The 27,625-nt window shown below is 37.2% G+C and overlaps 1 protein-coding gene across 1 annotated transcript in view; it reads right to left on the reverse strand.

Moving 5' to 3' along the window:
- SRP72 (signal recognition particle 72) overlaps nt 1–27,625 on the reverse strand; it is a 126,233-nt gene that overhangs the window by 68,041 nt on the left and 30,567 nt on the right. The window contains exons 7-8 of the mRNA XM_033915692.1: nt 11,418–11,542; nt 11,266–11,323 (exon numbers count right to left, since the gene is read on the reverse strand). Of these exons, the coding sequence (XP_033771583.1) occupies nt 11,266–11,323; nt 11,418–11,542 (183 nt within the window). The remainder of the gene's footprint in view (nt 1–11,265; nt 11,324–11,417; nt 11,543–27,625) is intronic.

A 27,625-nucleotide genomic window follows, 5' to 3' on the forward strand; every position in this document is an offset into this window, starting at 1 on the left:
ATTCGTGAGGTTGGAGAATTCTGCTGAGCTTGTCCGCTAATGAATTCTGCTCTCCTTGGATGTAGATTGCCTTCAGAAATAGGCTGCGAGCTGTGGCCCAAGTCCAGATTTTCTGGGATTCCTGACACAAGAGGCGAGAGCCTGTTCCACCCTGTTTGTTGATATAGTACATCGCAACCTGATTGTCTGTGCACAGCAGGAGGACTTGAGGAAAGAGAAGGTGTTGGAAGGCCTTGAGGGCGTAAAACATCGCTCTGAGTTCCAGGAAATTGATGTGATGCTTCTTTTCCTGGGCTGTCCAAAGGCCTTGAGTTTGGAATTCGTTCAAATGAGCTCCCCAGGCATAAGGGGAGGCGTCGGTGGTGATGACTAGTTGATGAGGAGGTAGATGGAGCAGAAGACCTCTGGAGAGATTTGAGGATATCAACCACCATTGAAGAGTTTGACGAAGAGACGATGTCACAGATATGTGTCGTGAGCAAGGATCCGTCGCTTGGGACCACTGGGTAGCAAGGGTCCATTGAGGAGTGCGCAGGTGAAGACGTGCTAAGGGTGTTACATGAACTGTGGAAGCCATGTGACCTAAGAGTATCATCATCTGTTTGGCAGAGATGGAACTTTGAAGAAGTACCTGCTGACAGAGAAATTGGATAGTCTGAAGACGGTTGGCCGGCAGAAATGCTCTCATGAGGACTGTGTCTAGCACCGCTCCAATGAATTGAAGTCTCTAAGTGGGGATGAGATGAGATTTGGGAAGATTGATCTCGAACCCCAGAAGTTGTAGAAACAGGATGGTTTGGTTGGTGGCCAGGAGCACTGTCTGAGATGAATTGGCCTTGATTAACCAATCGTCCAAGTAAGGAAAGACTTGAAGGTGGTGAGAGCGTAGAAAGGCAGCTACCACAATCAGACATTTGGTGAACACTCTTGGAGAAGAGGCAAGACCGAAGGGGAGCACCTTGTATTGGTAATGAAAAGCATAATTGCCAGATCTATTAGCGAGCATCGCATTCTGGTATAAACGCTTACCAAATTTGTCCATGGCTTTACCTTCTCTGCCAGGAGGGACAGAAGCATAAACACTAGCTCCTGAAGACTGTAGATTCCACAAGAAGAGACTCATGTGGAAGCTGGGGCTTGTCGAACCCTGGAATAGGGATGACTTTGTACAGAGAGTCCAATTTGCGGGGAGCTCCCGGGATAGTAAGAGGAGTCTCTAAATTTTTGTAAAAAGTTTCCCTCAGGATGTCATGAAGAGGGAGTTTCAAAAATTCCTTTGGAGGCTGGTCAAAGTCAAGGGCGTCAAGAAAGGCTTTAGACTTTTTAGACTCAGCCTCCAAAGGAATGGAAAGAGATTCACACATGTCTTTTAAAAAGGAAGAAAAAGACAAAGAATCATGTTTGGAGGATGGGTCAGGAATAACAGGATCATCCTCATCCGAAGAACACTCACCTTCTGATAGAAAAGGCTCTTCGGAATCACCCCACAGATCAGGGTCCCTAATATGGGAACTACGGTCCCGAGACTCAGGGGTGGATGGTTCCAAGTGTCTGGACTTGCGAATTGACTTACCCGACCTCATCGATGCGGTACCGGGAGAAGTTACCGGTCGCATCGGTGCCGAAGTCTGTACCGACTGGTGGTGGGCTGTCGGCTCCGGTGCGAGGACTGGCATCGACACCGATGAGGCCGAGTGTACTGGTACCGAAACAGTGGATGCAGACAATACAGGCTGTTCCACTGCCGGTACCGGCGGCTCAGTGCGGACCGGCACCGGGAGATTCGGAGTCAAGATAGCTGGAAGGAGTTGTTGTAACTGCTCCTTAAGCTGTACTTGGAGGATGGCCGCTATGCGATCATCTAATGAAGGCACCGGTACCGCCTTTTTCTTTTGCGGTACCTGCGGTGCCGCTCTACACCCCGAAGATGAGGAACCCGATGTCGAGGGACTCACCTCAATAGGGGCGGAGCGCTTCCGCTGGCGCCTCACGGTCGGCAGGACTGGACTCGCTGCAATCGAGACCGGAGGACGCTCCAGCGGGGAAGGCTTCTTAGCCGGCTTACCTGGGTGTTGTGACGCCGGCGCGGTGTCACGCGGTGTCGATGAGGTGGGTGCCGATTGTACAGGAGCCGATACCTGTGTCGATGTTGCGGGATCGGACATATCGGTACCGAAAAGTAATCGCTGTTGAATTTCGCGATTTTTCAATGTACGTTTTTTCAACGTGGCACAGCGGGTGCAGGTGGAAGCCTGATGCTCCGGACCCAGGCACTGTAGGCACCAGTTGTGCGGGTCCGTAAGGGAGATAGGCCGTGCACACCGCTGGCACTTCTTGAACCCTGGCTGAGGGGGCATGAAAGGAAAAACGGCTTCCGCCAAATTGAAGGCCGAGGCCTCGATGGTGGCAGAAGGCCCCGCCGGGGAAAAACCAATGTGAAGAAAAAATACAAGGTTTTTTTTTTTTTTTACAAAAATAAATAAAAGAAAAAAGGCAATAGAGCCAAAGGGGTTTACGCGAGCGGGAAGGCGAAGAGAAAAATTTTCAACGGCCGTTGAAAAACGCGTCTTCTTAGCTCCGCGGAAACTAAGAAACTGGGGACCGCGCGCCTGTGTCGGGCGGGAAGTCACTCGCGGTGCGGCCTCTAGAACTTTCTAAGTTCTTAGAGTGCAATCACTCTAAAAGTGTCCGTACCGGGGCTCCGTCGGTGCCGTCACCCATCAGTCAAGAATATGCTGCCTGCTTGTCCTGGGATAATAAAGACTTATGCTATGAATTCAAGGCAGACTGATCTTGTTAACTTTAAATCATTTTTTTATTGAATAAAATAAGACAATGTTATATATATATATCAGTGGTCTCAAACTCAAACCCTTTGTGGGGCCACATTTTGGATTTGTAGGTACTTGGAGGGCCACAGAAAAAAAGTTAATGTCTTATTAAAGAAATGACAATTCTGCATGAGGTTAAACTCTTTATAGTTTATAAAACTTTCCTTTAACAGTTAAAAGGAAGGATATATAAACTATAAAGAGTTTTACCTTATGCAAAATTGTCAATTTTTTAATAAGACATTAACTATTTTTTCTGCGGCCCTCCAAGTACTCTATTTTTTCTGCAGCACTCACATTTAAAGTTTAATATCTTGGGGCGTGGCTTAACGCGAGCACGGATGGAGGTGTGATCGTGAAGCTCCTCACCATCCAGGCAATGAAATATAAAAAAAATTTTTTTCCTTCAAGATAACTACATAGAAAATATATATTAAAAAAGCTGAACAAATGATACAAGATAAAATCCTAATTTCCTGCAGTTGAAGTGAGGTATGTGCTGACAGGAGTCGGGAAGGCAGAGAGCCGTTTGTGTTTTCGGCGGTTTCATGAAACTTGAATGCAGCGCTGAGACCGCGAGGTGTATGTGAGTGACCAATGAGTTTGATTGGAAAATTGTGAAGGAAGTTTGTATTCCGACCAGATATAACTGAAACCATAAGAAGGAAAAAATAGATTATCCTTTGATGAAAAGGGGATTGAATAAAGAAAACTGAGAGAGAGGAATACCGGCATTTTCTCTCAGTAATTAAGTGCCGAAGCGCTGAAAACAAATAAATATCAGCTTATTAAAATAAATAAAAATACTGAATTGAATATTACTTTCCTCTGACAAAGCTGCGATTGGGCTTGTGAGAGAGGAGACAGAGAAAAGGATTAACGGAACTTTTAAAAAAAAAACTGAAGCAGCAGGACATCGAGGCAGTTGAGAGACGCTGTGAATAAACAGAAGACAGTTGCTTCAAGTTTGTCAAAATAAGGGAAAATAACTCGATGAAGTGTTGCTCTCCTCGGTCGGAGCTGCGATTGGGCTTGTGAGAGGAGAGCTAAAAGAAAGGAATACCAAAAATTTTTTTTTGCTCAGCGTTGAAACGATGTCTCATTAAGTGAGAGTGAATGTCAGAGATAGTGAATTAAATCTGTGAAAAGAATTGACTAATCTGAGAGAGATCTAAGGGAAGGAAAGGTTGTTGGACTGAATGTTCCCCTCCTTCATTGAGACAGTGAAAGGACTTAAAGGAAAAAAACCATAGAAAAGGATTATTATTTTTTTTTTTTTTTTCTCACAGCAATAGTGAGAAAAGTAAAAAAGTTTCAAACTGACATAAGTAAAAAGTAGAAAAATATCAAAAATAACCCTCTTGCCAATATTAAAGAGATAAATACACTAAAAAAGGAGTATTCAAGATTGTGACAGATAACTGAGAAAGAGAAAAAGGAAAAAAAAAAAAAAAAAAAAAAAAAGAAAAGGGCTTAAAAAGAAAATTTTCTACTTCAAAAGATAGAACCAAATCTTGGAAGAAAAGGGATTAAAAACCTAAGAATACCAAACCTAAACCTAAGAGACTAAATATAAGAAATAAGAATAACCAAGAAAAAGAAAACAACAACATGGCAAGCACCAGACAAAACAAAAATGAGGCTGGTACATCTGCAAAAAGACAGAAACAAGACCAAATAACACCAAGCAAGATACCACTTCCTATTGAAGAACCAGACATATTAAGCAAAACAGAAGTTATGGAAGAACTAAGACAAATCAAACAAATGCTTAAGGAAACTATAACTAATATGTCGGAAATGAAAGAAGAAATTTTAAATATTCATAGACAAATGGAAGTTAATAACAAAAGAACAACTGAACTAGAATCAAAAATGGAAGCTATAGAATGTGAATCAAAAAGATGTAAAAACGACAGCCTGGAATTAAATAAATTAAAAGAACAACTGGAGGATTATGAGAATAGAGGAAGAAGGAAAAACATTAAACTTTTTGGAATACAAGAAAATTTAGAAGGAAAAAATACTATCCTTTTCCTTGAAAATTTAATTCCAAAAATATTACAATTAGACTTGAAACAACCAATTGAAATAGAAAGGGCGCATAGAATCCCAATCAAAAATTTAGAAAACAAAGGCAGACCAAGACCAATAATTTTCAAAATGCTTAGATACCAACAAGCATTAGATATATTAAATGCTGCAAAAAAAGATAAAAATCTAAACTATAAAGGATCCAGAATATGGTTTTCACCAGACTTTGCCAAAAACACAGCAAATAAAAGAAAGAGACTATTAGACATGAGACCTCTACTAAAAGAAAAAGGATTTAAATATGGTCTATATTACCCGGCGAAAATGAGAGTATCATCTGGAGACAAATCCTTATATTTTGAGGATCCTGAAAAACTAAAAGATTTTCTCTCTAAACCAGAACCTATGATATTTTAACATAAAACATTAAGATGATTTTGATGACTCTATGAAGAATTATAAAAATATGACATATTGAAATATCTGAAGAAAAGGAGGAAAACGATATAAAGAAAAGACAATAAAAATTATAAGAAAGAAAGAACAAGATATAGGGAAATTATTAAATAATACACTACATATATGTTTAAAATAATTTTATGTTAAAATCATAATACTAAGGAAATATAAATTAAAATATTGTTAAATGGATAATGATACATTAATGAAATGTTATGGAAAAATGATTAAAGATATAAAAGATCAATATATATAGATAGAAGGGAAATTTGTTTGAATATTGAATATTAATTGCCTGGAGTGGGGAGAATATTCGGGTTACAATTCCAATGTGTATCCTTAAGCAGCCAATGTATTGGGTGGGAAAGGGAGGGACAAGGAGAATATTTACTAGAATGATTAAGGGAAAAATAAATAAGGGATTAGATACATTAGGGTCAAATATGTGTGTCGTGAAGAAAATTTTTTGGATATTAAATATGAAAGAGGAGAGGAAGAAAAATATAATGAAAAGTATTAAAATGTATAATGTCTTTTAAAATATATTCTATTAATGTCAATGGCCTGAATCATGTAATTAAAAGAAAAAAAGTATTAACATTTTTAAAAAAGCAAAATGCGGATATTTACTGTCTGCAAGAGACACATCTTAATATGAAGGAATCACAGAAATTATCAGGTGGATGGATAAAGGAATGTTTTTTTGCTCCAGCAGTGGGTAAAAAAGCAGGGGTTGCAATTCTTATAAATAAAAAATGTATGGCCAAGATAAAGGTAAAAAGTTCAGATCCACATGGAAGATGGATACATATTGATATAGGTATGGGAAATGATACCCTGACGTTATTCAATATATATGCCCCTAATTCGAATCAATCAGAATTTTTCAAAAAGCTACAGAATATGTTATTACCACTGGCTGCCTCTAATTTAGTGGTGGCTGGAGATTTTAATGCTGTAATGGATCCATTATTGGATAAAAAACCAGGTAAAAATATTAAATCTTTAGGTCTAGATAATTTAGTTCAGTCATGTGATTTGAAAGATATATGGCGTATTCTTCATTTTAATGATCAGGAATATTCATTTTGTTCACAGGTTCATAAATCATTTTCAAGAATAGATTATATTTTTGTTTCAACAAATAAAGTGCAACAGGTGATTAAAGCCTCCATTGATCCTATTATTATCTCGGATCATGCGGGAGTATGGATAGAATTACAATTAGATCAATTAGAAAATAATAGACCTCTTTGGAGATTTGATAATGCATTGCTTGTGGATGACAAATTTTTGGAAAATTTTAAAACACAAATTAATGATTTTTTTCAAATAAATTTAGTAGAAGATACATCTATAGAGAATGTATGGGATGCATTTAAAGCAACTATGAGGGGTAATATTATATCATATTCAGCTTTTATTAGGAAACAGATTAAAAAACAATATATAGAATTAGAAAAAGAAATAAAAATATTAGAAGCTAAATTGGTAAATAAATGGGAATATGAAGTTTTACAAGCTCTTTTGAAAACAAAAGGTAAATATAATGAATTAACTTCAAAAATGATAAGAAAAGATTTGTTTTCCAAGCAAACAGTGTATTATGGAAATTCTAATAAGGCGGGGAAATTATTGGCAAATTATCTTAAGGCAAAAAAAAGGAGAACTAATATTAATGGAATAAAAGATGATAATGGTATAATAACAAATCAAACAAATATAATATTAAAACAATTTTTAAAATTTTATAAGGACCTGTATTCTTCCGAATCTCATTTGGAGAAACAAAAAGATGGAAAAAATTTTTTAGATTTAATTAATGGACCTAAAATTCCTGATCATATAAAACGAAGTTTAGAAGAACCTATATCATTAAAAGAATTAGAAACAGCATTGAGATCTCTTAGAGTTGGATCCGCTCCAGGTGGTGATGGTTACACAGTAGAATTTTATAAAACATTTCAAAATATCCTTTCCCCACATTTATTAAAATTATATCAGACACAACTTATAAAAGGTAATATAAAAGGTACTATGGCTGAATCAATAATAATTGTTTTGCCTAAGCCAAATAAAGATCCTACTTTGGTTTCAAACTACAGGCCTATATCTTTGATAAATGTTGATAATAAACTTTTGGCGAAAATTTTGGCTTTGAGATTAGCCAAAGCTCTCCCACATATTATAGATATGCATCAAACGGGTTTCGTTGCTAAAAGACATTCCTCCAATAACTCTAGACTATTATTTCACATGCTAAACTTGTCAAAAAAAATGGATGAACCGGCTTTTACAGTTTCATTAGATGCTGAAAAAGCATTTGATAGGGTAGAATGGAATTTTATGTATCAGGCTTTAGAATGGTTTGGTATAGGTTCTGGATTTATACAAATGGTAAAAACATTGTATAGCTTCCCGATTGCAAGATTAAATATTAATAATAAGATATCTGATGGTTTTCAATTGCAGAGGGGAGTTAGACAAGGTTGTCCTTTATCTCCTTTGTTATTTGATGTTGTATTAGAACCCTTATTGTTAGCAATACAGCAAACGAGGGAGATACAAGGTATTCCATATTCAGATATGGAATATAAAATTTCGGCTTATGCTGATGATATTTTGCTTTATTTGAGAAATCCAGAGTCTACCTTATCTTCTTTATTGGAATTAATTGATAAGTTTGGCAAATTTTCAGGTTATAAAATTAATTGGAATAAATCTGAAATTATACCCTTGAATGTTCATTGTGTAAAAGGATTATTTGATACTTTTCCATTCATATGGAAAGAAGAAGGATTTAAATATCTAGGCATTCAAGTTAAAAAAACAATTGAAGATACTGTAAAAGAAAATGAAAAATATGTATTAAAAAAAGTTACGGAGTTATGTGAGCAATGGAACCCATTACATATTTCTTGGTGGGGAAGAGTTCAAACTATTAAAATGATGATGTTGCCTGTAGTTTGCTACCAAATGAGTATGATACCTATTTATTTTCAGGGGTCCTTTTATAAAAAGCTCAATAGCATTTTAACAAAATTTCTTTGGCTTGGTAAAACACCTAGAATAGCTTTAGTAACTTTGCAAAAATCAATTAAGGAGGGAGGGGTAAATTTTCCAAATTTCTATAGGTACCATCAAGCCTATATTCTACGTCAGGGTATGTATTGGATCCTCCCAGAACTTATAGATAATGCACCGGATTGGTTATATTTGGAATGGCGCCTTATGTTTCCCCTAAATTTAGTTCATATGCCAAGTATTAATATACCCAGAAGATACAGAGAAAATAAAATAATAATAGATACTTGGAAAACGTTGAGATTTATTGATAAATTAACACTCATCCCAATATACAAATCAACTAATCAATCCATATGGATAAACTCCAAGATCAAAATTGGCGGAGCTCAAATCCTTTGGAAGAACTGGATTACTGCAGGCATTAGATCTTTAGACGATGTTATTTCAGAAGGTAAACTGCTGGATTTTACACAATTGCAACATAGATTTGGTCTTAATAAAACACAAAGTTTTAAATGGTTGCAATTGAAGCAGGCCATTCAGGTTGGGTTCCCTGAATGGAAAACATTAAACAATCAATATAGTTTAAAGTTCTTATGTTTTAAAGCAGACTTCCTAGGACATCAAGCCGCTTTGTGGTATAAATTAATATCTGGATATTTGAATAAAAAACCAAAAAATGGTCTAAGAGACATTTGGAGCATTGAGATTGGACATCAGATTAATGCATCTCAATGGCCACTAATTTGGTCTTGGAGAATGGGATGTACAGTGTCAGCATCTATGAGACAAACCTGGTTCTTTTTATTACATAGAGCTTTTTGGACCCCTACACGTTTGCAAAAATTAGACAGCTCTAAGTCCAATAAATGCTGGCACTGTAATCTGGAACCAGGGACATTAGATCATTTATTATATCATTGTCCCTATATTAAAATCTTTTGGAATTCAATTTGGCCACAAATTAATAAATTGATGGAAAATCATATTGCAATATCATATGATACAATTTTATTTGGAACAATGATGAGAAAAAAAAGTCAAATTTCAACAGAAAATAACAAGCTTTTATTAATTATGACAGGGGTTGCCATTCAACATATAACTAACAACTGGAAAAATTACAACAACCTAAATTATACATTTTGGTGGAATACGATATGTCATTTATTTAAAATGGAAAGAACAATAGCAATACAAAGGGGGACATACACTAAATTTATAAAAATATGGGGGCCATTGACAAAATACTGTAATGAATAAATAATAAAAATTTCTTCTTCTTTTCTTCTTATAGGGAATTTTTTTTATTTTTTTTTTTTTCATGACACACATAGAGGGGGGTAAGGAAAATAATTTATACATAATATATTATAATATATTATACAAAATGTAATATATGAATGAAAACTAATAGAAGGGTGGGGGGAGGGAGAAGGGATAAAATTTAATTAGAACATATTGTATTAGATATAAAAATGTTATTGAATATTTATCAATTCTATTCTAATATGTTGTATACTTTTTGTAAAATTTGAAATATTATATTAAAGTAATAAAAGGGTGGGGGGAGGGTAAGGGAGAAAATCAAATTTAGATATATAATGTATTAGATATAAAAGTGATACTATGTAATTATCAATTGTATTTTAAATATTATGTACACTTTATGTAAAAATTTGAAAATAAAAATAATTGGAAAAAAAAAAATAAAGTTTAATATCTTTTCTTTCTCAAAACTGGCACATTTTAATCACTAAATTGAAAATAAAATCATTTTCCTACCTTTGTTTGGTAATTTCATCAGTCTCTGGTTGCACTTTATTCTTCTGACTGTGCATCCAATATTTCTTCCCTTCTTTCAGCCTCCTGTATGCTTCCTCTCCTCCAGACCTCATTCCCTCCCCCAACTTTTTCTTTCTTTCTCTATGTCTGTCTTTCTCTGATTCCGTGTTCCATTTTTTGCTTTGTTTCTGACTCCCTGTCCCCCCCCTTCTTTCTTTCTTCCTTCCTTCCTGCCCTCCCCCATGCCACCGTCGCCGGGGAATAGGCCGAGATCTCCATGCTTCTCTTCTCCACAGGGCCGACTAACTCTCGCCGCCCGACGTCAATTCTAACGTCGGAAAGGACGTTCCGGGCAGCCAGGCAGCGACTGGCTAGCCAGAACATCCTCTCGACATCAGAATTGACGTCGGGCGGCAAGAGAAGCAGGGAGATCAAAGAGCACGGTGCCAGCCTGTTCCCCGTTAGCAGCGGTGAGAAGGGAAGGGAAGCAGGTTGGGCACCACCTCTAGACGAGCTGCACTCTAGGGAGAACAGTGGAGGGTGGCCAGCTGTGCACACTGCCCCCCCCCTTGGTACGCCACTGGAGCAGCAGCGTGTCTGGCCGGCTCGTTACGTTCAAAGCCGCGGGTGGTGGCTCCTTGTGAGATCCGCACCTGCGTCTGAAGCCTCTCTGATGTTGTGATGTCAGAGAGGCTTCTGATGCAGGAGTGGATAGCGCAAGGAGCCGCCAACCCGCGGCTTTGAATGGAACGAACCGGCCAGACACTCTGCTGCTCCAAAAGGAAGAGAATGATCCAGTCCAGACCGCGGGCTGCAAATAAAACCTGGAGAGCCACATGCGGCCCGCGGGTTTGAGACCGCTGATATATATATGTATATATATAAAACACATATATACACACATATACACACACACATAAAATAACAGATGAATATAAATACAAGAGTAATGAAATTAATTATATTTCAGATACAATTATAATAAAAGAAAGTCTACTCAACGAATTACCTTCTCCCACTAACTACCCTCTCCCATTCCCTTTCCCAAGACTGAATAAAAAAAAAATAAAAATAAATTAAGGTCTACCTAATAAGACTGATCTTGTTAAATAAATGACAGAACATTTACCTTGTTAATGGTAATGGTATTATTGGCCACCACAGCAAGTAATCCTACATCTGTGGGTCTACAAAGAACAGAGAAAAGTTAAGAGCTTGGAGGGTAAACCCGCAATATAGCCCCCCAATGACAGCACCATCCTAGATGTTAAAAGCCCTTACTTAAGTTTGATGATTTGGTTGTAGAGCTGCAGAGCCTCCTCAGTGCGGCCTTGCTGCTGCATTATGTAGGCCATCTGACCATGAATAATTGCCAGCTCTGCATCTATATCTTCCTCTGTCACATCCTAAAATAAAGCATTATAATAAAATGAACAGTGGTGCACTTAAGACAGGTGCTGACTAAAAGTTAACTCTAAAATCAGAAAATTTTAACATTACAACTTTTTTCCCCCAGAACCACTTGTAAAGATTTATTTAATAAGTATTCATTTTGGCAATCTCAAGCAAGGGATACAGTTCAAAAACTCTCCAAAGACATGTAGCACTGAAACAAATGACTCTCCATCCTTAGAAAAGAAATAAATTAATCTTTTTATTAATTTTCATAACTCTGGCGCGTTTTTTACCCTCAGGTATACTGCACCTAGCTATTATTAAAACACCATTGAACCTCTAAGAAGCCTATAAATATGCATAATCTGTCATTTACAAATACCAAATAATTAGGTTTAACTTATTAAATATTGTTGTAACTTCAGTTCTGCAGTTTTCGGTGGGGGGAGGCATGGCTTGGAGCGCGCAAAATGGTGGCATAACCGCGGAGCTCCCCGAACCCAGACAACTAACTGAAAGGAAACAGTTGATTTGACTCGCTCACCCGCGTTATAAATAAATAAAAACAGCTTCGGAAATGGCAACAACAAGGCAGGGAAAGTCGGAGAAGCCGTGCACTTCGGGTGTTTCGGCAAAAAAATCAAAAGTTACTCCGGTGTCGCCGTCGAGTGTGCTGATCCCGCTGGAAACTGAGGACTACTCGGATAAAGCAGATATAATGGCAGAGCTGTTTAAAATTAAATTAATGCTGACTGACAACGCTGGTAAAATTTCGGAGGTCAAAGAGGAAGTACTAAGTCTGAAGCAGGAGATCCAGACTGAAAGGCAGAGGATGTCAGCGATTGAAGAGAGAGTCGAACTGCTGGAAGTTGTCACACAAAAGTGTGAATGAAAGTGAAAGACAGGCTGTAGAAAGCTTGAAAAATCAGCTGATAGATTTGGAGAATCGGGGAAAGAGGAAGAACATAAGAGTGCTTGGTTTGGCTGAAAATCTTGAAGGGGGAGACACTATACAGTTTTTAGAGAACTTATTACCTAAACTGTTACAGCTAAACTCGAAGTGGCTGTTGGAAATAGAACGGGCACATAGAATCCCTTCAAAAAGACCAGTAAATCAGAATGGCCATAGACCCTTGATTTTTAAAGTTTTAAAATACCAGCAAGCTTTAGAAATCTTGAAAGTAGCAAAAGCGAATAAAAATTTAAATTATAAAGGGTCTAAATTGATGTTGGTCCCAGACTTTGCAAAACACACTGCAAACATAAGGAAGCAGTTTCTTATGCTGAGGCAGCAGTTAAAAGAAAAAGGTTACATGTACGGCTTATACTATCCATCTACAATGAGAGTGTCTACTGGAAATAAGTCCTGGTATTTTCAAGACCCTGCAAAACTTAAAGAGTTTTTATCACAAGAGGAACCAATGTCTACATGAAGGAATATTGTTTAAAGAAAATGAGAAAATGGAGAAGACTCATTTTGAAGGAAAAAAGAAAAAGAAAAAAAGAGGAAGAAGATTGATATTGGACCAAGTTATTTTTAATGCATTTGAGGGTCTTTTGATTAAGTTGAATGCAATGATATATTCTCAATTTAATAAGAAATTAATGTATTTATGAGAGTTATTACAGCTATATATATTTATCCAAATATTAACTGATATGAATAATAATATTTGATTAAATAAGGAAATAAATATAGGATACTGAATATTTAAAAAAGGGATTGTTAATAAAATAGGAAATAATTTTAGAGTTTTATTAACAGATATGAAGATACCTATTTTATTCAAATATTTATTTATATTGAATTTATTACGAATGATTTTACATGAAAATGTTTAAAATGAATTGGTTAGATGCCAGTATTAATATATATTAACTGTATGAATGAATATACCTAAATTAACAATGAATATTGAATTTATTATGGATGATGTTATATGGAATGTTTAAAATGATTGTATTAATGCTATTATCAATATAGATTAACAGTATGAATGAATATATCTAAATTAAATAATGAATATTTAATATACATGGAATTATAGCTAAATTAGAAATATGTTAAAATAATATTGAGGGGGGAAATATATTACTTTGAAGAGAGGATATGTTTATAATTTTTTATGACTTAATTTAAATATAAGTCTTATTATAATCATATATTCACGTAGATACTAATTGATATGAATTATAAAAAGTTATTAAATAAAGGGTTAAATCTAGGGAATTGGGATTTTCAAAGAAGGGATAATTAATAAGGAGGTAAAGAATTTTAGGTTACTAATGAATTTATATGAATAATTTTACTATATTCAAGTAGATAATTATATTGAATTCTATATAGATACTTTTATGTAAGAATATTGAAATGAATTTATCAATATTAATGTCAATAATTATTAATTGAATGATTGAGTATATATAGATAAAGTAATTAAATATTTAATATATTGGGGAAAAAGAATAGTTGAACTCTTGGGATATGTTAAATCAATATGGAGGGATATTAGTTGCCTGGGGGAGGGGATTTAGGGTCTGCTATACCAATGTGTGTTCCAGGTCAGACAATGATTAAGGGGGGGAGGGGAGGGAAAATAGAGGGAGGGAGAGAGGTTCAGAGGACTAAGGTATTTATGAGAAATGAAAATGGAAGAACTGTAAAATTTGATTTGTCTCTATATAATTTTATTTTCTGGGGGGGGGGGGGAAAGGGTTGGAGGGATCGGGAAAAGGAAATATATCTAATAAATGTGCTGAGGTCTGGTCATGTATATTATCATAGAAGTGTTTGCCAAAATTTAATCTTAAAATAGATGGATATAAAAATTTATTCTATTAATGTCAATGGTTTAAATCATCCTATTAAGAGAAAGAAAGTATTAACGTTCCTTAAGAAGCAAAATGCGGACATATATTTCATTCAATCTTTGAGATTGAATCTAAAAAGTTATCTGGGGGTTGGATTTCTAAATGTTTATTTGCACCTGCTACGGGGAAAAAAGCTGGGGTGGCTATTCTGATAAATAGGAAGTGTAATGCTGATTTTAAATTAATAAATTATGATCCTTTAGGAAGATGGGTGCATATCAAAATGGTTCTGGGAAATACAACCCTGGATTTATTCAATTTATATGCTCCTAATTCGAATCAAATGGAGTTTTTCAAACAAGTTCAACAATTACTGTTACCACTGGCTGCTTCTAATTTAGTCGTAGCAGGGGATTTCAATGCTGTAATGGATCCGATTTTGGATAAGAAACCAAGTAGAATTATGAAATCGTTAGGTTTAGATAATTTGGTTCAATCTTGTAATTTAGCTGATATATGGCGTATTCTTCATTTTAATGATCAGGAATTTTCTTTTTGTTCTCAGGTCCACAAATCTTTTTCACAAATTGATTATATATTCGTGTCTAACAATATAGCGCAGCGTGTGATGAATGCAGTTATTGATCCCATTGTAATTTCAGACCATGCTGGTGTGTGGATTGACTTTCAGAATGATGATATAGTACATTTTAATCCAATTTGGAGATTTGATAATGCTTTACTTGCGGATTCGAACTTCCTGGAAGATCTTAAATTAAAGATGAATGAATTTTTTCAAATTAATAATTTGGATAATATAAATGCTGAGATATTGTGGGACGCTTTTAAAGTAACAATGAGAGGAAATATTATTTCATATTCAGCATTTATTAAAAAACAACTTAAAAAACAATATGTTGATTTAGAAAAACAAATTAAAATATTAGAAAATAAATTAATTGAGAAATGGGAACATAACATTACAAAATTTATTAAAAGTAAAAGCGAAATATAATGAGATTTCTTCTCAATTTGTGAGGAAAGATATCTTCTATAAGCAAGTTCAGTACTATGGTAATTCAAACAAAGCTGGAAGATTATTAGCAAATTTTCTTAAAGCAAAAAAAAGGAAATCTAAGATTATTGCAATTAAAGATACACAAGGCAATACACACACTAATACTAAGGATATTTTAATACAGTTTCTTGATTTTTATAAAGATTTATATTCTTCTGAATCTTATGAAAATAAAGAACAAGATGGATTAAATTTCTTAAATTCATTTATTGGACCAAATGTTCCGGATCATATAAAAAGAAGTTTAGAAGATCATATATCTTTAAAAGAAATAGAATCTGCATTGAAGTCTCTTAGAGTTGGATCCGCTCCGGGTGGTGATGGTTATACTGTTGAATTTTATAAATCATTTCAAAATATAATCTTACCATATTTATTAAATTTATATCAATACCAAATGAATAATGGAAATATATCAGGTACTATGGCTGATTCGGTAATTATTGTCTTACCAAAACCAAACAGGGATCCTACCTTGGTTACAAATTACAGGCCTATCTCTTTATTAAATGTAGATGGTAAATTGATTGCTAAAGTATTAGCAATAAGATTGGCAAAAGCTCTTCCTTTTATTATTGATGTACACCAAACAGGATTTATTGCTAAAAGACACTCATCAAATAATACTAGATTAGCATTTCACTCTTTAAATTTAGCGAAAAATATGAATGATCCAGCTTTTATGGTATCTTTAGATGCAGAAAAAGCATTTGATAGAGTGGAATGGAGTTTTATGTATCAAGCTCTGGAATGGTTTGGAATAAGCCCCGGTTTTATTAAAATGATTCAGACTTTGTATAGCTCTCCTGGTGCAAGATTATATATTAATAATAATTTATCAGATAGATTTAACTTGCGTAGGGGAGTTAGACAGGGATGTCCTTTGTCCCCCTTACTTTTTGATGTTGTTTTAGAACCCTTATTAATTGCAATTAATCAAACTAAGGAGATAAAGGGAATCCCATTCTCTTACTGGGAATTTAAACTTTCTGCATATGCAGATGATATATTATTATATTTAAGAGAACCGGGGATTACTGTTCCAAGTTTACTTAATCTTCTAGAGAAATTTGGAAAATTTTCTGGATATAAAATTAATTGGAGTAAATCGGAAATTCTTCCAATTAATGTTCATTGTACCAAAGGAGTATTTGATTCATATTCATTTATTTGGAAAGAGGAAGGATTAAAATATTTAGGAATTATTTTCAAAAATACAATTGAAGACACAGTCAAAGAAAATGAAAAACTTTTATTAAAAAAAATAACAGAAATGTGTGAGCAATGGAATCCTTTACATCTTTCTTGGTGGGGAAGAGTTCAAACAATTAAAATGATGATATTGCCTGTGGTCTGTTATCAAATGAGTATGATACCAATATTTTTTCAGGGGTCATTCTATAAAAAGTTAAACAGTGTTCTTACAAAATTTGTTTGGTTTGGGAAAAGACCCAGAATTGCTTTAGTATCTTTACAAAGACCAATTGTGGAGGGAGGGGTAAATTTTCCAAATTTTTATAGGTACCATCAAGCCTATATTCTAAGACAGGGTATGTATTGGATCCTCCCAGATCTTATGGAGAATGTACCGGATTGGCTATATTTAGAATGGCGGCTCCTGTTCCCATTACATTTAGAACATCTAATTAGTATAAACATGCCTAGACGATATAAAGATAACAGAATTCTATTGGATACTTGGAAGACATTAAGATTTATTAGTAATCTATCACCAGAGCCAATTGCTAAATCATTAAATCAATCTATATGGGTAAACTCCAGGATCAAGATTGGCGGATTTAAGATCGTCTGGAAACAATGGATAGTTGCAGGTATACGAACATTGAATGATGTTATTTCAGAAGGATAAATGCTTAGTTTTTCATAATTGCAACATAAATTTGGATTAAATAAAACACAATATTTTAAATGGATGCAATTGAAGCAAGCTATTCAGGCAGGGTTCCCTGAATGGAAAGATCTTAATACCCAATTTAGTTTACAGGTTCTTTGTTTCCAGGCGGACTTTTTGGGACACCAAGCCGCAAAATGGTATAAATTGATATATGGATTTTTAAATTAAAAAAAAAAAAAGGACTTAGGGATATTTGGAGCATTGAGATTGGACAGACAATTTCTGCGTCTCAATGGCCACAATTTTGGTCCTGGAGATTAAGATCTACAAAGTCAGCATCTATGAGTCAAACTTGGATGTTTTTGTTACATAGAGTTTTATGGACCCCTACGTGCTTACAAAAGATAGATAGCACCAGATCTAATAGATGCTGGCATTGTAGAGTAGAAGTTGGGACGTTAGATCACTTAATTTTTTATTGTCCCTGTGTAAATACATTTTGGAAATTAATTTGGCCCCAAATTAATGAATTATTAGAAAATCATGTAGGACTCTCATATGATACAATATTATTTGGTACAGCAATGAGAACTCAGAGTCCGATTTCAGTAAACAATAACAAACTATTATTAATATTGACAGGGGTCGCCATGCAACAAATAACTCAAAATTGGAAGGATTACACCAAATTAAACTATACATTTTGGTGGAATTCAGTCTGTCATATATACAAAATGGAAAAAACAATAGCATTACAACAGGGAAATATTCATAATTTTAAGAAAATTTGGGAACCATTGACTCGCTATTCCAATGATCAGATTTCATAGCACATTAGTAATAGTTATATTAGAGTGGAGAGGGGAATGTATATTATATGGAAATAAGAAATGAAAAATGGGGAGGGTTATATTTTATATGATAAGATGAATCATTTGTAATCACAATTTCATGTATTAATTGAATATAATATGTGCAATTCAAATATTGTAAGAATGTAAAAATCTATAAATAAAAATAAAAAAAAAAAAAAAAAGTTCTGCAGTTTTCACTTACTAATGCACGGAGGTGGCTGTGCCTCCGTTGTACAGAAGGTGAACAGACTTGACTGACTTAACAAGAGCCTCTCTTCCTAGAGAGTGGCTTGCTTTCTGCTGTCAGTTTCAGAGGCACAAGGCATTTTCTCTCATAAAGAACTAAGAAAAGCCATGCAGCATCAGACCAAGCTCCGCTGAGCCCTGCATCCTGTCCGATAGTTGCTAATCCACATCAAAAATACTAGCAGATCCCAAAACATAGATAAAATTTTTCATTTTCTAGGATAATTAATGACCTTTCTAATCTAATCAACTTTTATGGACTTTTCCTCCAGGAATTAGCCAAAGTGTAGAACTCAATTTTATATGCCTTGACCACACACTTGGGCAAAGAGATAACAGTGCTTAATTATAGTTGCATGAAAGAAAAATCTCTAGGATTTGGCTTCAATGTGCTGGTTAGTTTCATGGAAGGCCTCTTCTTTTAGTGCTGTTTGAAGTTTAAAACCACCATCCTCAATTTAACCTTTCAAATGTACTCATAATTTTCTAAACTTCTATCATGTCATCTGCCTTGACCTCTTTGAAAACCCGCGGAATAAAAATGATAATTAACATTTTCTCTGTGTACAGTGTGCTTTGTGTTTTTTTAAATTTTATTGTTGGTAGATCATTTTGACTTGGCCACAAAGGTAAGGGGGAGGGAGGGGAGCTGCTGAAAGACATCTAGTAATCCTTGCAGGCTTGACTGTGCAGGGAATTATTTTTGTAAAATCATGTTTTTGTTATGTGACTGGCATTATTTAGACTTTAATTTCTATGAATGAATAGAATGAAAATGATATAAAATTGCTTGTTTGTTTTTATGTGCGTGCACTGAAGGGAAGTGGAGAGAGAGTGAGGAGAAGACGCTGATTTATAAATTGACAATTGTACAAAATATTGTTTCTTTTTATACTTTAATATAATAAGTTCAGTATAAAACTATTTGAGGCTTGTGTGGATGGGATCAGGTAGTTTGCGAGGATGGGGACCGAGCTCACGGGGACGGGGCGGGGGCGGAGACAAATTTTTTCCCCCGTGTCATTCTCTAGGCTCTGCCACGAATCAATTTCGACTAAGTGCGGGCAAGTGGGGTGTCAGTTGGGTTGATGTAGCCCTTGTAGCGCAAGCGGGCACGGGGTATGGTTTAAAAAAAAAAATCTTAAATCGTTGTACTGCTGATTTTGGCTCTTTTGACTAATGAGTTTGTCTACTACTGCTCTAGACCTGAATCACCAATCTTCTGAACAATTTATTTATTAAAAAATTTATATACTGCATATAACTATGCGGTTTACATATCACATGCATAAAATCTTACTTTCCCTGCGATTTCCACATATAGCATAGACTTTACTGGACAACATCATTAACATCCCCCAAACATAAAATATCAATATCAGATTTCAGCAATTGATGAAAAACTTTTAGCTAAGACATTGGCTTTACACTTAGCCAAGGCTCTCTCTTTTATTATTGGTATGCACCAAACATAGTTTGTTGCTCAGAGACATTCGTCTAATAACACCAGATTGGCTTTTCATATGTTATATTTAACAAAAATCATGAAAGATCCGGCCTTTTCTGTATCCTTGGATCCTTGGAGAAGGCCTTTGATCGAGTTGAATGGACCTTCATGTATCAAGCCATGGATTGGTTTGGCATAAGTTCAGGATTTATACAAATGATTCAAACTTTGTATAGCTCCCCTGCTGCTAGATTGTATATTAATAATAATTTTTTGGAACGTTTTAGTTTACAGAGGGGGTTAGACAAAGTTGTCCCTTATCTCCTTTGCTTTTTGATATTGTATTAGAACCCTTGTTATTAGCTATTCAGCAAGTGAAGGAGATTAGAGAATTACACGGTGGTTGTTACCCGCGGCTAGCCGTGAGTAGCCGCGGGTAACCCGCCAAAACGGAAAGAGAAAATTAGTGGTCGCTGCGGGGACTGGGACAAGGCCATTCACCGCCCCGTGGAGTGGTGAATGGTCTTGTCTCCGCAGTGAAGCCAGCACGGATCGCGCGGTCCAGCATCCCCACCCGATCGCCGAACCCCACATCCTGCCATCTCCCACCCTCCACCTCACCTTAGGTGCTTGCCGAATCCGAGTTTAATTCTTCTCCCAGCCAGCACGTTTTCAATGTTGCGCGTGTGCAGCTGCTTGAATTGTTGACTCTCCTTTGACGCAACCAGAACAGGAAGTTGGGTCAGAGGAGAAAATTCAACAGCTCGTGCGTGTGGCTTATCGAAAGCGTGTGGCTGGGAGAAGAATTAAAGTCAGACTCGGCAGGCACCTAAGGTGAGGTGGAGGGAGGGAGATGGCTGGATGTGACGATCGGGCGGGAGGGTGCTTCTGGACCACACGATCCGTGATCGTGCATGTTTCCTCACATTAGGAAGGAGGGAGTGGACAGTAGTCGTGGGGACGGGGCGGGCACAGTGATCGTGGGAACAGGGTGGGGACAGTAGTCACGGTGACAGCGACGGGGCAGGGACAGTGGTCACGGTGACGGGGCGGTGACAAGGATGGTGGTCGCAGGGACGGGGCGGTGACAAGGATGGTGGTCGCAGGGACGGGGCGGTGACAAGGATGGTGGTCGCAGGGACGGGGCGGTAACGGAGACAAATATTTTCCCCGTGTCATTCTCTAAAGGAGATACAGGGTATTCCTTACTCAGAACGGGAATACAAGGTCTCTGCTTATGCAGATGATATACTTCTTCATTTGAGGAATCCTGAAACAACCATTCCATGCTTACTTGATGTAATAGAGAAATTTGGAAAATTTTCAGGATACAAGATTAATTGGAGTAAATCAGAAGTTCTTCCACTTAATGTGTATTGTTCAAAAGGTTGGTTTGTTTCATTTCCCTTTCTTTGGAAAGAGGATGGAATAAAATATTTAGGCATTTGGATTAAAAATATGCTGGAAGAAACAATAAGAGTGAATGAATAATTTTTATTACAGAAAGTGACAGAAATGTGTGAGCAATGGAATACTTTACATCTGTCTTGGTGGGAGAGAGTCCAAACGATTAAAATGATGATTTTGCCTGTGTTTTCCTATCAAATGGGTATGATACCAGTTTTTTTTCAGGGGTCTTTTATTTTTTTTAGTTCCAATCTTTTTATTGAAAAAGAACATAAATAAAATTACATTCAAGAATCATCAGAGTTCACAAAAGCCACAGAACATATTCTTTATTCATTTTTTCATCTAACAACAAATGCAACAAATATTAACAGTTAGTAATTTCACAATTAAAAATAAAAATAAATCCCTCCCTCCCAACCCTATTCTTACACATGTGATTACATATATATATTGTTCTTTATTAATCCAACCCATCAATTTATAATTAAACTTCCTCCCACCCCCCTTCCCTGTACAATTATATCAGCTTGGGAAAAATTATTATTCATTTTTTACAATATTCTATTAATGGTCTCCAAACCTCCTGAAATTTATTAAAATTTCCTTTCTGCAACACTAACATTCTTTCCATCTTATACATATGACACAGTGAATTCCACCAAAAACTGTAATTTAATCTATTCCAGTTTTTCCAATTAAATGTAATCTGCTGAATGGCAACTTCTGTCATAAGTTATTATTTGCAGAAATTTGACTTTTTTTCCTCATTGACATTCCAAATAAAATAGTATCATAGGATAGAGCCACAGAATTTTCTAACAATTTATTTGGCCCCAAATCGATCTCCAAAAAGCCAAAATGAATGGACAGTAGAATAATAAATGATCTAAAGTCCCTGCTTCGAGATGACAATGCCAACATTTATTAGACTTAGAGCTATCTAACTTTTGTAAACAAACAGGGGTCCAGAAAGCTCGGTGTAACAGAAAAAAATCAAGTTTGTCTCATAGATGCTGACATTGTACAACTCATCCTCCAAGACCAAATTCGTGGCCATTGAGACACAGTAATTTGATGCTTAATCTCAATGCTCCAAATGCCCCTAAGGCCAGTTTTTGATTTTTTATTCTTAAATCCAGATATCAATTTATACCAGGGGTCTTTTTATAAAAAGTTAAATAGTATTCTTACAAAATTTATTTGGCTGGGTAAAATTGCTAGAATTGCTTTAGTGTCTTTACAAAAGCCAATTACTGAGGGAGGGTAAATTTTCCCAATTTTTATAGGTGTCATCAATCCTATATTATGCGCCAAGGTATGTATTGGGTCCTCCCAGAGCCTATTGAAAATATTCCAGATTGGTTGTGGTTGGAATGGCGACTCATGTTTCTTCTGCGATTAAGCCATGTTCTTAGTATCAAAATGCCTAGGTTATATAAAGAAAACAGAATATTAGTAGATATATGGAAATAATTTAATAATTTAACACCTATTCCAATAAATAAATCAGCAAATCAAACTATATGGCTCAACTCCAAGATTCAAATTGGCGGATTTAAGATCATCTGGAAGTATTGAGTGATGGCAGGTATACGTATTCTTGATCACAGTTCTTCAACCGCCGGTCTGCGGACCGGTGCCGGTCCGCAGAAAATTCCTGCCGGTCCGCACAGGGCCAGCGAGATTGATGAGCTTCAATTTCCTGCTGGCCAGGACGCGTTAGAAGAAAGGCCGCGGCTGGAACGTATGCACGCTGGGAGGAGAAAGGAAGTGATGCCAGACTGCGGGCGCAGGATGGAGAGAGAAGAAGGGAAGTGCTGAATGGGAGGGAAGGGGAGATGTTGGCGGGTAGGGCAGGCGAAATGGCTCCAAATTGGATAGTTTTGCACGTTAGCATAACAAAAATAAAAAAATATTACTCAGCTAATAGAGGGAGAGCACACCAGCATATGTTGATTTATAAAAAAACGGGGAGAAAAAAAGCATCAAGTTCAAACAGCAATTTCTTGCTGGTCCGTGCAGGGCCGGCGAGATCATGGGGAGCCTCCAACAGTGGCTTTCTCCCCTCCCAGCAGCTCTCCGTACTTGCCAGCGCAGCAATTCACTAAGGCAGCCTTGAGGCTTTTGCTGAGTCGCGGCTGCCTCTGATGGTACAACTTTCTCTTTCCTCAGAGGCAGCATGATCCATCAAAGGACCCAAGGCTGCCTTAGTGAATCGCTGCGCTGGCAAGTATGGAGAGCTGCTGGGAGGGGAGAAAGATGGGAAGCTGCTGGGCAAGGGAAAATAAGGTGGCTGGAAAAGGGAAAATAAGACAAGGGAGCTGCTACTGGACCTGGAGGGAAGGAGAAGGAGAGATGCAGCTGGGAGGGGAGGAGGGAAAGGAGTCTGGGAAACTGCTAGACAAGGGAAAATAAGACAAGGGAGCTGCTACTGGACCTGGAGGGAAGGAGAAGGAGAGATGCAGCTGGGAGGGGAGGAGGGAAAGGAGTCTGGGAAACTGCTAGACAAGGGAAAATAAGACAAGGGAGCTGCTACTGGACCTGGAGGGAAGGAGAAGGAGAGATGCAGCTGGGAGGGGAGGAGGGAAAGGAGTCTGGGAAGCTGCTGGACAAGGGAAAATAAAGGGACAGCTGCTACTGGACCTGGAGAGAAGGAAAAGGAGAGAAGCTGCTGGGAGGGGAGGAGGGGAAAGGAAGAGAGTTATTGCTGGACAGGAGGAGAAGGGAAGGGAGAAGGAAAAAAGGAAGGAAACAGCTGGCAGGGAGATTAGAGGAGGGGAAAGGGAGAGACAGGCATGAGAAAGTAGAGAGATTGATGATGGGAAGGGGTCAACAGAGAAATAAGCAGAGAGGGACAACGATGCTAGATCTGCTGTAGGAGAGATAAAAATGAAGAGAGCAGTGAAGCTGGAATGAATCATGTAAAAAGGAGAGAGGGGGCGCAGGCTGGATGGAAAGGGGCATAGAAAGAAGACAGATACCATATGGGAGAGTGGATGGAAGGGGCAGATGCTGGATTGAAGAGACAGAGAAGGCAGACGCTGGAAGGAAGAGAGTGAAAAGAAGATGAAAGCAGAAACCAGAGACGACAAAAGGTAGAAAAAAATATTTTTATTTCTATTTTGTGATTAGAATATCTCAGATTTGAAATATATATCCTGCTAGAGCTGGTGTTAGACATAACTGGGGACTGCAAAGCCCAGGAAGTGCTTCTTTAGCTTCCAGCTGGCTTAGAGCGCTCTCTGACTAGGGGGCAGTTGCCCTAGTTGCACTCCCCTAACATCATTCCTGCCATGTGTGACTGCGGTATTCTATTAGCATGATATTTGTGTAGCATTCTGTAATAATTTGGCTTATTCCGTTTTCTTGATAGTAGAGGGGAAATATGTGAAGGGGAGGGGAGACAGGGGTTTTGTTGATCCTTGCCCTGTATTATTTGTATTTATAAAATGACAATTGTACAGAATATTGTTTCTTTTTATACTTTAATAAAATATGTTCAATATAAAATCATAACTATTTGAGGCTTGTACAGATGGGATCAGATGGTTTGCGGGACCGAGCTCGCAGGGACGGGGCGGTGATGGTTTTTAAAAAAAATTTCAGTCTTAGTAGTTTGCCGGTCCACAAAATTATTATTTTATTTCCGTCGGTCCATAGGGGTAAAAAGATTGAAGAACACTGTTCTAGATGATGTTACATCTAATGGTAAGTTGCTTGACTTTTCACAGTTGCAACATAAATTTGGTCTTGATAAATCACAAAGTTTTAGATGGTTGCAACTGAAGCAGGCCATTCAGGCAGGGTTCCCTGAATGGAAAAATCTTAATAATCAATATCGTTTAGAGTTCTTATGCTTTCAGGTGGACTTCTTGGGATACCAGGCCGCATAGGGCTTGGGCTCCCTCTTGCCCCGATCGAGTCGGGGAAGGTGGGTACCGCCGGGGCAAGAGGGCTTGGGCTCCCTCTTGCCCCAATTGAGTCGGAGGAATGTGGGTGCCACCGGGGCAAGAGGGCTTGGGCTCCCTCTTGCCCCGATTGTAATCAGGGGTTCGGGGTGCCGCAGGCCAAGAGGGCTTGGGTTCCCTCCTGCCCAGATCGTTATAGGGGGGGGGGGGGAATTCTGTAACTGGTGTTGTTTTTGACAGACACCGGTTACAGAATCCAGCTTTTAGGCGAAGGACTGGCTCCTCCTTCGCCTAAAACACCTTGTTTTGGGCGTTTGGGACTTAGGCTTTTTTTAGGTTGATTATATGGTGTAAGTTTAGATGTAGTGGTGGTCTGGGCGTTTAAACAGCTAAACGTAGAGGCAGGCCATTATTAAAAAAAAAAAAAAAAACACCCCTCCTTTTGGACATTTTTTTTGATAATGGATATTTTCCCTGCTTCTACTTTCAACGTTTAAGGCCTTAGGCCAAAAGGGTACTTAAGACTTTTTTTTTTTTGATTATGCCCCTCTAAGCTTTTACTTATATGACAGCAGTTGCCATTCAACAAATTACATTTAATTGGAAAAATTGGAGCAGATTAAATTACAGTTTTTTGTGGAATTCTTTATGTCATCTATATAAAATGGAAACAACATTAGCTACACAGAAAGGATATTTTAGTAAATTTCAAGATGTTTGGGGACCATTAACAGATTATTGTAATGAGTAGTTAACATTTTCCCTTAATAATACAATTGAAATGATGTGATAGGGATAAGGGGGTTTCTGATTCTTTATTAAATGTTTGTATTAATAGGAAAGATCATATTGTATAATATATGTGAATACATATGATATGGGAGGAATAGGAGGGAGGGGGTTATAATTTCATTAATTTAAGTTGATTGTAATAGAATATCAAGTGATGTTTTTAAGTTCTTTTTTTTTTTTTTTCAAAATCTTTATTCATTTTTTATCTTACATCAAGTGCACAATATTACAATATTTACATTTATACACATCACTTGAATTTCTTTCAATTATTATCTTAAAAACATAAATTTATTCCCTCCCCACCCACCCTTCCCACCAATATTTTAATCATAAATTTCATATGAATATTACATTCTTATCTATTGATTAAACCTTAAATAAAACTTTATACCACCCCCCATATTAAAAATGTTCTTTCAATGAAAAATGGCGTTTAATCATTGCAATAAGTTGTTAATGGCCCCCAGATCTTTTTAAAATTATTATAATTTCCTTTTTGTATGGCAATTGTTCTTTTCATTTTGTAAATAAGGCACAATGTTTTTAAGTTCAAATGTTATTTCTTGATACACTTGTTGTAAGATGAAAAAATGAATAAAGATTTTTTTTTTAAAAAGGATGGACCTATCCAGGACTCTGTGAAGGAACAATTATGTCTTACCTGATAAATTTTCTTTCCTTTAGTCACAGCAGAGACGTGTTATGACCATCTACCAGCAGGTGAAGAAAGAGAACCACACTGAGCTCTGTCTTACAGGATGGTACATTCCCTGGTCAGCAAGTATTCTCTATTATCTCCAGCAGAAGGATGTATAGTCTCTCACTGACTCCTCGTTTCATCTTCTGGCTTGCTCCTGTTCTGGGTTTCCCAGTTCAGTTGAGCATGGGGGCAATTAGGAGCTGGTGTATGCTTCTAGGTGTATGCTTGGTGGTATCCCAGCTCTTGCTGCCTCCTGCCTGCCATAATACACTGGGCCATGATCACCAAGTCAATGATCCAAACTTAGCTTCTTGTGCCTGAAAAACTGGATCAAAAGGTTTGCCAGCTCAGAGGAGGCAACATATCATGGACAGCCTTCACCACCCACTTTGTCCTGCCCTCAGAGGTCCCAAGCAGGGATACAAGCGAGAAGAGGGCCTGAACTGGGTCTGAACCCCCACTAAGCTGACTAAACCTTTTGGTATTAAGGGCTTGAGCCACAGACCTTGGGATACCCCTCACCAAAGCCTTCCTTAGATACTCCATAATGGCCTAAAGCCTTTCAGGCCCTGACCCTCCTTCCCTCCCCCCCCCCCAAACTGCCAGCTGGACTAGGTGGAAAGAGGGCCCAACTTTGCTAGCTCCTCTCTTCTTGTGCCACTCTGCACTTTGGTGGGGTGGAGGCAAGATGGCCACCATTCCTGCCAAAATAGAAATCCCATGGGTAGCATGGAAAGAACAGGAAGGAGATGAATAGTATTGTGATCTCTCTCAGGGAGCTCTCCAGGTAACAAAGAGGCTGAGTTAAACTCTGCCCCAACACAGATGGAGCAATAGGAGCTGGGAGCAGTGCTGAGGCACAGCAGGCAGAAAGAGACCTTCCCACTTCTCTGAATCCAGAGGTTCTGGGCCTGGCTAATACCTCAGTGTCCAGCAGACGTGCTACTCCTTGCTATGCAGAGCTCATATGTGTAGCTTTGGGGGGGTTAT

This window comes from Geotrypetes seraphini, chromosome 1 (assembly GCF_902459505.1).
Source record: "Geotrypetes seraphini chromosome 1, aGeoSer1.1, whole genome shotgun sequence".
Lineage (NCBI taxonomy): Eukaryota > Metazoa > Chordata > Amphibia > Gymnophiona > Dermophiidae > Geotrypetes > Geotrypetes seraphini.